Here is a 13,560-nt window from a genome sequence, read left to right as displayed (position 1 = left end):
GATCTTTAAAGAGGAAAGAGGACTGTACCAGGACAAGGTGTTCTGCTTCGTCCATCTGAGTGTTCAGGAGTTTCTGGCTGCTCTTCATGTCCATCTGACCTTCACCAACTCTGGAGTCAACCTGCTGGCAGAAGAACGTAAATCATCAACCCAATTCTACCAGAGTGCTGTGGACAAGGCCTTACAGAGTCCAAATGGACACCTGGACTTGTTCCTCCGCTTCCTACTGGGTCTTTCACTGCAGACCAATCAGACTCTCTTACGAGGTCTGCTGACACAGAGAGGAAGTAGATCACAGACAAATCAGGAAACTGTCGAGTACATCAAGAAGAAGATCAGTGAGAATCTGTCTGCAGAGAGAAGCATCAATCTGTTCCACTGTCTGAATGAACTGAATGATCGTTCTCTAGTGGAGGAGATCCAACAGTCCCTGAGTTCAGGACGTCTCTCCACAGAAGAACTGTCTCCTGCTCAGTGGTCAGCTCTGGTCTTCATCTTACTGTCATCAGGACAAGATCTGGACGTGTTTGACCTGAAGAAATACCGTGCTTCAGAGGAGGCTCTTCTGAGGCTCCTGCCCGTGGTCAATGCTTCCAAAAAAGCTCTGTAAGTACAGCGATGTTGGATTCATATATCATTACTTAAATACTCTGCTGTCTTTTCAAGTTCTTGATTGTTTTTTCTTTATTATCGTCTCTTCAGGCTGAGTGGCTGTAACCTGTCAGAGAGAAGCTGTGAAGCTCTTTCCTCAGTTCTCAGCTCTGAGTCCTCTAGTCTGAGAGAGCTGGACCTGAGTAACAACAACATGCAGGATTCAGGAGGGAAGCTGCTTTCGGCTGGACTTCAAACTCCACACTGTAAACTGGAGACTCTCAGGTCAGATCAGGTTACACATTATGTTAAAATGATTTCACATATTTCTCTGGGTTGTTTGTATTTCTTTAAACCGATCACAATGGTCTTGGGCGGCGGGGTAAATCTTTACAATCATTCCCTGAAAGAACCAAGTAGGCCTGCCTTGTTGCCCCATCCACATCTTCTTCTAAACTTGACATTTTGAGCTTGTAGTTTGTTAGCTCGAAGGTTGTTGTTATTTTCAGAAGTAGAACACACAGAGAGTGGACGAGGGACAAAGCATGGAAATGTGTACTTTTGTTGATCCACACTATTTCTGAGTTAATTTTAATTAATTGAAGATTTTAACGAGCTGAGAAGAGATTATACATCACCAGATTTAGTGATTCCTCACAAGTTACTAAGATTTACAGTTTATATTTTATTTGTACTGAAAAACATATCCTTGTTTGACTCAAGTTAAAATGTCTTAGTTTATTGAACTGCAAATCAGAGCCTTTTTTTTTTGATAATTAATTTTAGTCCAGACTCCACCTATACTATTTGTTACATTTTAATACTAATATTTATCTTTGTGGTGTAATGAAAAAAGTTACAAGAGACTGTTTGTTTAATTTAGAATGCTTTTATTTTGAAGGTGGGTGTTTTATTTTGTAATTCGGATTTTCTGTGGGTGGGGCTTTTCCTGTTGTGCTGCACTTGCGGTGATTTTGAAGAAGCACATGTAGTTAATGCAATCTCTATCCATCCATCTTCTGTTCATCCATGGGGCATCGCCAGTGAGTATATTTAATTTAATAGCTTAAGACCTAATTTAGGGACATATTATATGTTTTGTGCTGATTTTATTTATTTGTTTACTCACCTGTATGTTAAGACATTTTGAAGGTGCAACCTGTAAAGGGTTAAAATAAAGATGTTACTTACAAATTAATGGTAATACAGAAAATACCTGTATTTTGTTATGTTTTTGTTATTTCAGTTTTACCTTTTCTTCATTAAACTTACCTGCCAAGTACAACACACCGCCTGTTCATTGGAGGAAAACTTTTTGAAGGAACGAGTTTAGCTTGCTGTTTCATGTCAGATGAGAACAGTATAGTAAAATGGCGTTCTCTGAGAAGAAGTTGGTTTCGGAAAAGGAACCTCAGTCTGAAGTTTCAATGAATGAGGCCCCAAAAATACAAGACAATATGAGGACCGCTGATGCAAAATCACACACGTCATCTAGTGCACGTCGATCTACACACTCTCAACGATCCATGGTCAACGTGGCAGCTGCTACAGCGCGGGCAGAGGCAGAAGCAGTGAATGCCAGAGCCTTTTTCGTCAGAAAGGAAATACACATTAAAATTGAAAAGGCTCGTCTAGAGGCAGAATTAGATGCACTCAAGCACGAGGCAGAAGCAGAGGCAGCTATTGCAAAGGCCATTGCCATGGAAAATGCTGCCGTCGAATTAAGCTCTCACGGAAGCATACGGGACTTTGAGTCTTTACCATCGCAAAGTCCACAAGACAAAGTAAGTGAATACGTGGAAAGGCACTCACAAAAGGATGATTCTCACCCAGGTGAGCAGTTTGATATAAGCCAACAGAGGCCATCTGCCCTGTTAACGTTGGATGAAGAGAGTGGCTCCATTTGTCAAGCATTGGAGTCTCTCAGTCCTAAACCACAGCACTCTTATGGAGACCGTGAGATGCCACAACACTCAAGCCCACATCAGGTACATCTCCATCACTCTGAGTCACGTCAGCCAGACGGATACCAACATACCTCTAAGCTAGATAGCCAGCAGTGTGCCAGTCAGCAATTTCAAAGCCTACATCGAAAAATCAAGGTTGAAGGAAGGCAACAAGTTGATACTTCCGATCATAAAAAGCAGCAAGTGTTCAGCCACTATGCTCCTAATCCCTCTCCTGGCCAGGATCTAAATAACAACACATCAGACTTAGCTAAGTTTTTAATAAGAAGTCAGCTGGTTTCAGGTGGTTTGACCAAATTCGATGATCAGCCAGAAAACTTCCTTGGCTGGAAGTCAACATTTACAAGTGTGGTGAAGGGACTTGATCTCTCGGCCCACGAACAAATCGACCTGCTCGTAAAATGGCTAGGTCCCAAGTCGAGTCATCAAGCTCGCAGGATGAAAGCCGCCAACGTCCGTCAACCATTTTGGATGAACTTTATGGTGCTCCAGAGGGCATAGAGAAGGCTTTGTTCGCGAAACTGGACAACTTCCTAAGAATTGGCAACCGCGATAACCAAAGGCTTCGAGAACTTGGGGATTTACTATGTGAACTCGAAGCTGCTAAAGAAGATGGTTATCTCCAAGGATTAGCCTATCTGGATACAGCAAGGGGAGTAAGTCCCATTGTGGAAAAATTCCCCTTCCATTTGCAGGATAAATGGATGACGTTTGGATCAAAATATAAGGAAGATCACAGGGTATCTTTCCCACCCTTTTCAGTCTTCTCTGAATTTGTAAGGAGACAAGCCAGGGCAAGAAACGATCCAAGTTTTTATGTGACCAATACAGTTGCACCCGCTCTGAAAAAGGAGAGAATGGGGAATCTCAATTACAAGAAGACAAGTGTGAACAACAAGGAAATGACTACAGATAGAGAGGGGAAACAAACAGAAGACGTGAACACGCTATGTCCCATACATAAAAAACCACACGCACTTAAGAAGTGCAAGAGCTGTGATGGGCTTCGAAGAGGGCTTCATAAAATTAATTAAGGTGCTATACGCAAACCCCTCAGCGATGGTGCTTACATGTAACTTCTGCTCCACTTTATTCCCGATATCGAGATCCTCTCGCCAGGGTTGTCCTTTAAGCCCGAGTCTCTTTGCGCTCTCACTCGAACCCTTGGCACAGATGATTAGACTTTCATCAGTTATAAAACCTATCACTGTTAAAGGCACACAACATCATCTGGCACTTTATGCTGATGATGTCTTGGTCTTCCTTGAAGACCCTCTACATTCTACCCCTCACCTTTTAACGATAATGGACGAGTTTGGAGCGCTTTCAGGTTTTAAAGTTAATTGGTCAAAATCGGCTTTACTGCCTCTGAATGAGGCAGCTAAGACAACTGCTTTGCCTGCGATTATTCCATCTGTTGAACAGTTTAGGTACCTAGGTATTGATATATTCCCCTCTCTGAATCGCATTGTTAAACACAATTATACCGACGTGCTGAATGCAGCTCTGGCTGACTTGGAAAGATGGGGGCGAGTTTGCCTAATACCTTCAAGCTTCGAATCTCCCTCGTTAAAATGAACATATTGCCCAGGATAAATTTTGTAAGTTCCATGGTTCCGCTCTCTCCCCCTTCTGGTTACTGGGGAGAGCGCTGCAAGTCCGCGGTTTCCAAATTTATTTGGAAAGGGATATCCGCGTGTGAAAACTTCCACTGCTCAGCGTGACAGATTGAGCGGGGGCTTAGCAGTTCCCAACTTTAAATGGTTCTACTGGGCTTTCACCCTGCACCGCTTGTCACCTGGTTTGATCCCCAGTCGGTGGTTTCCTGGCGAGGGATGGAAGAGAAGATGGTGCACCCTTGGTCTTTGGCAGATGTGCTATTTTGCGAACGTGTCTGCTAGGCAGTGTCCATTACGTTTGGTCCGATCATTTCGCATCTTGTTGAGGTTTGCGGCGGCGGAAAGCTGACTCTTCCTCCAGATGGCATCTTTATTCACCCATTTTTAATAACAGCGGTTTGTTGATGGGGGGTAGACCAATCACCTTCCCCCAATGGGAGAAGGGGGGTATTCACCTTTTAGGGGACGTTTTTGATTTAAACGGGCTGTGCTCCTTTCTAGCCCTCAAGGAAGATTTTAACCTACCAGGCACATCCTTCTTTTTTTACCTACAACTTAGAGCAGCTCTTAAGGCACATGGCGTACCGTGGCAGCACCCCCTGCCTGTACACCCGCTTCACGAGCTGTTCATTGCTAAAAGTGATTCACGGGGCATGGTATCCACTCTATATCAATATATAAGGGAAGCCTCACACCGGACGCTTTCACTAGACAGAGTATGGAGGAGGGATTTCCCAGGGCTAGAGCCAGATTTCGACTGGAGCAGGGTATGGAATAATGTCAAATTGGCTTCTAGAAACCCAGACCACCAGCAGATCCACTATAATTTTGTCCATAGGACTTATTTGACCCCTCGTAAGCTCTGCCTGATGAAAATGATTGGTGACGCTTCATGCACATTGTGTTCACTGAAGACCATGGGCACGTTTCTTCACATGTTTTGGGAGTGCCCCCCTGTTGCACGGCTCTGGCAAAATGTCGCCTCAGAACTGTCGACATTTGTCTCGGGGACAGTATTAGCGACAATACCAGTTCTGTTACTGAATGACACTTCTTCACTACAGATTTCTAAATGTCAGAAAAGGATAGTCCTTGCCGGGCTCACGGCTGCAAAGAAAATGGTGGCGGTGCGCTGGAAGCCCCCACACACTTTGACCATTAAGCAATGGCTTCTGACCTTTCTAGACATAGTTTATATGGAACTTTCAACCGCTCGTATCAATGGTGCTGGACAGGTGAATGTAGATATGTGGCTTTTATTAGCAGAGACGTTAAAAGACCGACTGCGATTACAGTTGCCAGCCCACGGGGTCCTGGGGAGGGTAGGTTGATATTGTTTTAAGTGTACAGCTTTTATTAATTTTTACTCATTAATGTAATTTTAGTTTTTATTTAGTTTATATGTGTGTATATGTATGTATGTATGTATGTATGTATATATGTATATGTATATATATGTGTATATATATGTGTGTGTGTGTGTGTATATATGGGTATGGATATATGAATATATATATAATTTCTTTTATTATTATTATTTTTTTTTATTTTTTTTTTTTATTATGTGTGGAATGGGGGTGTTACATGTATGTTCCGTTACTTGTAACATACTGTTGGTTGTGTATGTGTTGAATAAAAACATTTGATCACAAAAAAAGAAGTGCAAGAGCTTTCGAGCTATGCTCTTGGATGACAGCAAGAAATTCCTCAGGGACAAGGGAGTGTGTTTTCGCTGCTGTGCTTCAGTCTTCCACCAGGCCAAGGACTGTGACGCTTCAATCGAGTGTGCAGAGTGCGGAAGTGAACGTCATGTGGCTGCACTGCACTTTGGTCCTGCTCCAAGAGAGTCAAAGGAGCTGGTCTCTTACAAGGGTCAAAAAGGCTCCAAAGAGCAGAGCCCTCCCGAGGTTCATGGCGGGGAGCCAGTCACCGCACCCAATGATGAACAAATCCTAGCGGCTAAACCACTGTGTACACAAGTCTGTGGAAAAGTCTTCAGAGGGAAGTCGTGCTCGAAAATATGTCTGGTTAATGTTTATCCTGAAGGTCGTCCAGAGGAGAGTAAAAGGATGTACGTGATCTTAGATGATCAGAGTAACGTCTCATTGGCCAAGACAGAATTCTTTGACGCCTTTCAAACGTTCCTGACTACATGTGTTGGAGTTGTCAATGTGACCGGTAGAAGAGCTCACGGTTACATGGTTGAGCAACTCACAGGAGAGCTAAGTATCGCCCTTCCAACTCTAATAGAGTGTAATAATGTGCCAAACAGCCGAGCAGAAATCCCAACTCCAGAAGCAGCGTACCACCACAGCTACATGCGAGCTATGGCTGACCAAATACCTGCTCTCGATGACGCTGCAGACATCTTGCTAATGTTAGGAAGGGACATTCTCCAAGTCCACAAGGTGCGTCTGCAGTATAATGGCCCAGACAATGCTCCATTTGCCCAGAAGCACGATCTTGGGTGGGTCATTGTCGTGACGTCTGCTTGGGTGGAGCCCACGTCCCTAACGAAGTGGAAACCTTTAAAACATGCTTTATGGACAATGGCCGTCCCAGTTATATGCGTGCTTGTGAGAACCATGTCAAAATTAAGGAGGATTTCAGCCAGACCCTTCAGCAGAACAGCTCTCTACCTTGGCCTCGTTCTCTGGAGCAGCAAGAGGACCTCCTTGGTGCAACAGTCTTCCAAAGGACTGAAAAGGACAATCAGTTAGCACCTTCAATCGACGATTTGAACTTCCTACAGCTAATGGACAAGGGGTTTGTTAAGGATGAAAGTGGCAGCTGGGTGGCACCCTTGTCCTTTCGAAACCCAAGGAAGCCTCTCCCTAACAACAGGCAGCAGGCACACCAACGGCTTATGTCATTGCAGCGAGCCTTTCAGAAGAGACCCAGTATGAAAGAAGACTTCCTGGAGTTCATGCAAGGGATTTTGGATAACAACCATGCAGAGTTGGCACCACCGCCAGAGGGAAGGAAGGTGTGGTACCTTCCCATTTTTGGAGTATACCACCCGCACAAACCCGGTAAAATCAGGGTGGTTTTTGACTCCAGTGCTCGCTTCGAGGGTGTCTTGCTGAATGAGGTCTTGCTTCAGGGGCCCAATCTCAACAACGGTCTTCTGGGAGTTCTTCTTAGGTTCAGGAAGGAACCGCTTGCCATAACTGCGGACGTTAGGCAAATGTTTTATTGCTTTCTGGTCCAGGAAGAACATCGAGATGTTTTGCGCTTTTTGTGGTTCAAGGACAACAACCCTGAAAGTGAAGTGGTGGATTACCGGATGAGGGTCCACGTGTTTGGAAACTCCCCATCACCTGCTGTGGCAACCTACGGGTTGAGGAGAGCAGCACAGGAGGGAGAGAAGGATTTCGGCATGGATGTCCGTGAATTCATTAAGAAAGACTTCTATGTGGATGACGCCTTGCGGTCCTTTCCGACTGAAGTTGAAGCAGTTGATGTTCTAAAGAGAGCCCAAAATCTGCAGGCAGGTTACAACATAAAGCTCCACAAGATAACCTCGAACAAGGTCGATGTTATAAATGCCTTTCCCAAGGAAGATCGAGCCAAGGGTATGGAAACTCTGGACCTTGGAGTTGACAACTTACCCACCCAGTGCAGTCTGGAAGTGGCCTGGGATATGACAAGGGATACATTCACCTTTAACATTCCCAAGCCCCAGAAACCCTTCACGCGCAGAGGGGTGCTCTCAACCAGCAACAGCTTGTTCGATCCTTTGGATTTCCTGGCACCTGTGATGGTCGAGGGCAGGCTCCTTCTACAAGAACTGGTCTCTCAAGGTACAGATTGGGACACACCTCTGCCTCTGGAGAAATTTGAGAAGTGGCAACGGTGGCAGGACGCACTGCAAGAGCTTAATGATCTTAACATCTGTTGCACCTATGCTACATGTTCGCTGATTAGGGCCAAAGGCACAGAGCTGTGCGTTTTTTCTGACGCCTCGGTAAAGGCAATTGCAGCAGTTGCCTACTTAAAGGTGGAAACTGACGAAGGTCGCACAGAAGTCAGCTTCGTATTCGGCAAAGCCAAACTGGCACCTCTGGCAGAGCTTACCATCCCAAGACTAGAACTCTGCGCCGCAGTGTTGGCCACAGAAATTGCAGACCAGATCAGGGAGGAAATAGGGCTTAAGCTGGACAGGATCACGTTCTTCACGGACAGTAAGGTTGTGTTGTGTTATATAAGTAATGAATCTTGAAGGTTCTACGTATATGTGAATAACCACGTGCAGCGCATCAGACAGTCCAGCCATCCGAGTCAGTGGAAATATGTAGCCACGTAAAGCAATCCAGCTGATCTTGGCTCAAGATCTGAGCCTGCAAGCCAATTGAAAGGAACCAGTTGGTTGGTGGGACCAAGATTTTTGTTGGAACCTGAGAAGTCCTCATCAGACATTATGGCCTTTGAACTGGTTGATCCAGACTCGGATGTGGAACTTCGTCCAAAGGTCACAGGGTTCTCGACAAAGGTCTCAGGAGAACAACTGGACACTAAGTGTTTTGAACGCTTTTCATCATGGAGTCGACTGACAAGAGCTGTAGCTCGACTGTTACATGTGGCACAAAGCTTCCACAAACCAGCACAGGACGCAGAATGTGTTGGATGGCACTACTGCAAGAAAGGCGTTACAAGTGCTGAGTTAACCAAGGCAGAACACCTCATCATAAAGAGTGTGCAACGCGAGGTCTACGCAGAAGAGATGACATGTTTTGAAAGGAAACAAGACCTACCTGGGAGTAGTCCTCTAAAGAAGTTGCATCCTGTGAGGGACAAAGAGGGTCTGCTACGTGTAGGACGCATCATCCATTCAAACCTACCTGAAGATGAGACTCATCCCATCCTTATCCCTGGCAAGCATCATCTCGCCGTGTTGCTTATTCGCCATCACCACGTACAGGTCAAACACCAGGGAAGGCACTTCACCGAAGGCGCTGTGCGTGGAAGTGGCCTATGGATAGTGGGAGCAAAATGAGCCATCAGCAGCCTTATCTACAAATGTGTGACGTGCAGAAAATTACGTGGCAGGTTGGAACAGCAGCAGATGGCGGACCTCCCCCCAGAGCGCCTGCAGCAAGAGCCTCCATTTACCTATGTAGGTCTGGACGTCTTTGGGCCTTGGGAAGTTGTGGCGCGCCGGACCAGAGGTGGAAGTGCCAACAGCAAGAGGTGGGCGATATTGTTCACTTGTATGTCCACAAGAGCTGTCCATGTAGAAGTGATTGAGTCGATGACTGCTTCAGGCTGCATAAATGCCCTCCACAGGTTTTTCTCGATCAGGGGACCAGCAAAGCAGATTAGGTCAGATTGCGGGAAAAACTTTGTTGGTGCTACCAATGAGTTAAAGCTTGCCACAGATGCTCAAGAGGACAGTGTCAATGCATACCTACTCTGTCAAAAGTGCACATGGGTCTTTAACCCCCCGCATGCGTCTAACATGGGAGGCAGTTGGGAGCGCATGATAGGAACGGCACGGCGAGTGTCTGTAACCTGTCAAAGAGAAGCTGTGAAGCTCTGTCCTCAGTTCTCAGCTCTGAGTCCTCTAGTCTGAGAGAGCTGGACCTGAGTAACAACAAACTGAAGGATTCAGGAGGGAAGCTGCTGTCGGCTGGACTTCAGAGTCCACACTGTAAACTGGAGAATCTCAGGTCAGGATTCATCAACCTGTTCAACTGATGGTCACTTAAATCCTGATTTACATTAATGGTTAAACTTGTAACGTGCCTAAGATTGTCTCTGCTTTCAGAGACAATTTAATTTCAAACAGTTGTACTTATTTAGTTTCAATCTCTTTCCATGAACATATTTTATGTTGTTTTCTTCCCACTCTGTTGTTGGAACTTGAAATGTCAGACAGGAATCAGAGAGCTACCAGTAATGTTGTCAGATTGTTGATGGACATTAGTGGGTGTTTGATTGTGAGTAGAAAGAATCAGTGATAATGTTAATGTAACCCCACAGTATCCTCAGATCCTGTGACATGTGTTCTGTGTGTTTGCAGTCTGTCAGGCTGTCTGATCTCAGAGGAAGGCTGTTCTTCTCTGGTCCTAGCTCTGAGCTCCAACCCCTCCCATCTGAGAGCGCTGGACCTGAGCTACAATCATCCAGGAGACTCAGGAGTGAAGCTGCTGTCGGCTGGACTTAAGGATCCACGCTGGAGACTGGACACTCTCAGGTATAAACAATGGATGAACATAAAAGGGGGTATTTGTGTAGGAGGTCTCCAAATAGAACATCTCTGGCAACTAAAATGATAATTCCCTGTTGTTGAAGATCGCTGCAGTTTGGACAGATACCTGCCATTTAAAGAAACTGTCTTTCATTTTGAGAAATATTTATAATACCAGTGTTGGGAGTAACGCATTACAAAAGTTACGCAATTACAGTTATGTATTCCTGCAACACAGTCATATAACACATTACTAATAAAATGTTGGTAATATTATACCCGTTGGTACGGACAACATCTGTGTCCCAACAGGTAACGGTACATCATAGCTGTGATCTCGAGCAGCTGAGGGGGGGGGGTGCCCCCCCTAATCCAAAAACCAGGGTGGGATAGCTGGCTAGTTAGCTAGCTAGACGTGTATACTGTAAAAAACTGATGTTCTTAGATTGACTGTAGACAACAGGGTTGATGTTCTACAAGCTGTTCATGAACATTAAAACTGGACCTTGAACCTACTGACCTCAGGACAGGACTTTTGAGATGTATTCCTCCAGCTTTCAGACTGTTCCTTCATCATTGTAGAATAATGTGTGAGAGTGATGTAATGCCCCCCCCCCCTCCTCCTTTCAGGGTGGAGCCTGCTGGAGTCAGATGGTTGACACCAGGTCTGAGGAAGTGTAAGTCTGTTTTACATTTCATTCATGGAACTGTGACATCACTCATTCAACCCTCTGATGTCATCATCAAAGTGCTGATTGGTTAATAACTGCAGCTGTGTTGTGTCTCGTTCTCTCCGTCAGATTCCTGTGAACTCACAATCGACACAAACACAGTGAACAGAAACCTCAAACTGTCTGACAACAGGAAGGTGACATATGTGAAGGAGGATCAGTCATATCCTGATCATCCAGCGAGGTTTGACTACTGGGAACAGCTGCTGTGTAGAGATGGTCTGACTGGTCGCTGTTACTGGGAGGTTGAGAGGAGTGGAGGGGTTGAGATATCAGTGAATTACAGCGGAATCAGCAGGAGAGGAGACAGAGATGACTGTGTGTTTGGATGTAATGATCAGTCCTGGAGTCTGAGGTGCTCTGATGATTATGGTTACTCTGTCTGGCACAATAAGAGAAGAGCATTCATCTCCTCCCCCTCTTTCTCTGGTAGAGTAGCCTCTGTCTTTGGTAGAGTAGCCTCTGTCTCTGGTAGAGTAGCAGCCATCTCCTCCCCCTCTTTCCCTGATAGAGTAGCAGTGTATGTGGACTGTCCTGCTGGCTCTCTGTCCTTCTACAGAGTATCCCCTGACTCACTGATCCACCTCCACACCTTCAACACCACATTCACTCAGCCTCTCTATCCTGGGGGTTCAGGTCATATGGTTCCTCAGTGTCTCTGTGTCCTGTGGAGTATGGAGAGTCTCCTCCTGTCAGGGTTAGTCTTCCAGCTCCCCTGTTTCATTAGCGCTACACTGACTCGCACGTCGATCCGCTTGTTGTGCTAACCTCAGCCCCACTGCTCTCTGCCTCGTCCGCCAGCTGGTCCACATCTCTGGCCAGACCTTCAGACACTTGCCCATTCTAACCGACGAGCTAACGTTAGCTTCTTAGTAGCACGGTGCCAGACGTTTGTTTTTTTTTCCTGACAACTGACGGATTTGCGCCCGAGCTTGGATGTTTAGGGCCAGAGCTTTCTCACCATGTCCACGGATTTAAGATAAAACACCACGTTACGCCGTTATTATCGTTATAGCCTAGCTACATCCATGGTCCGCGCACACTCCACAGTCAAGAGCATTAAGAAAAACACTGATGTAAATAGTACCTGTACTGTCGTATTATATCCCAGTCACACGGAGTAAATTGTACACACACACACACACACACACACACACACACACACACACACACACACACAGGACGTTACAGTAATTATTTCATCATTTTGTAAACGAAATGTGTAACTTTGTGAACGTTATTCAAGACTTTTAAGGCCAGCCCGCCACACACACACACATTTTTTTTTTTCTCATCGGATCTGCATCGATCTCAGATATGGCATTTCTATAATCAAATTGACGGAAATCTGTCATAGCGACGGAGAAATTTAATCCCTGAAAATGTTATGGAGTGCCGTGGGGGAACAGTCTGGAGACACACCCAATCATTAAAGGGCTTGTTGATTCTCTTGTGAGAGGATTAGTGTCCAGGGTTACTGTTTTCGCACCCCCTTACTCCATTATCTCTGTCATACCCCATTGCATATTTGCACAGATGCACATCTTCACCGCACTGCTATCATATTCTGTTTACGTCCTTTTGCACTATTCATCCACCCAGGTATGCTCAACTGTTATTCCTCCAAACTTTGTTGTCACACAATTTTTGTACACAACAATCTGCACTAACTGTATATTGACTCTTTACTACATTTCAGCATTTAGATAGTCTGTCTATTCATGTATACTGTGATATTACTGATCTACATCACTAACTAGATCATCATTTGCACAGTTTTTTTGTTTTGACTCTTCATATAGACTGTTTATTCATGTATATTGTGTTATTACTATATCACTTTCGCATATCCATCTTCTTACTCAAACCTCACTTGCGCCAGCTTTGTAATGCCTACTTAATCTGTACGTTATGTAGCCTATTGTATTCTGTATTCTTGTATTATATTGAATGTGAAACTGTATGTTGTCCTGCACGCTGATGCTTTTCTTGGCCAGGTCGCCATTGCAAATGAGAACCTGTTCTCAACGGCCTACCTGGTTAAATAAATAAAAAGGATCTGTACTAAAAGTGTACGTAAACCCAAAAGCCAAAAAGGGTGTAAGGCAAAAAAATTCAGATTTATAAAATTGTGCGTACATACATCTGTAGGCAATGTTCCCTTTATAAATCACATGATGATCAATATGTCAATGATCCTGGCAGTTGTTCTTTTGTTATGCCAAATCATGACGACAGGTGGGAAAAAGCAAAGAAGCCTAACTTCTGAGACACTGAGATAGATACACTTGTAGGGTAGTGTTAATTTCGTCAGACGAGACGAGACTAAATATGTTCGTCAACGACCTTTTTTTTCCATGACTAAGACGAGACGATGACGAGACTGCGCCAATGTCCAAAAACGCTGACTAAGACTAAATTAACATGCATTATTGTTGACGAAAAAAGACGAGACTAAAATG

The 13,560-nt window shown here is 44.8% G+C and overlaps 1 protein-coding gene across 1 annotated transcript; it reads left to right on the top strand.

Moving 5' to 3' along the window:
* The first annotated feature begins 7 nt into the window (after positions 1–7).
* LOC120570382 (tripartite motif-containing protein 65-like) lies at positions 8–13,285 on the top strand. Its single transcript, XM_039818699.1, has 5 exons — positions 8–606; positions 703–876; positions 10,200–10,373; positions 10,998–11,044; positions 11,168–13,285. The coding sequence occupies exons 2-5, from the start codon at positions 806–808 to the stop codon at positions 11,863–11,865; spliced, it is 990 nt and encodes a 329-aa protein (XP_039674633.1). The 5' UTR covers positions 8–606; positions 703–805; the 3' UTR covers positions 11,866–13,285.
* The last annotated feature ends 275 nt before the right edge of the window (positions 13,286–13,560 follow it).

Source organism: Perca fluviatilis, chromosome 12 (genome assembly GCF_010015445.1).
Source record: "Perca fluviatilis chromosome 12, GENO_Pfluv_1.0, whole genome shotgun sequence".
NCBI lineage: Eukaryota > Metazoa > Chordata > Actinopteri > Perciformes > Percidae > Perca > Perca fluviatilis.
The sequence above is the reverse complement of the archived record's forward strand: the minus strand, read 5'-3'. Positions and strand labels throughout refer to the sequence as shown.

Excerpts from the sequence above, each read along its gene's own strand:
- LOC120570382 (XM_039818699.1), top strand. The coding sequence starts at position 806 with ATGCAGGATTCAGGAGGGAAGCTGCTTTCGGCTGGACTTCAAACTCCA. Across the intron at positions 10,374-10,997 it reads TGGAGACTGGACACTCTCAG|GGTGGAGCCTGCTGGAGTCA; the intron begins GTATAAACAATG and ends TCCTCCTTTCAG. Across the intron at positions 11,045-11,167 it reads GACACCAGGTCTGAGGAAGT|ATTCCTGTGAACTCACAATC; the intron begins GTAAGTCTGTTT and ends TCTCTCCGTCAG.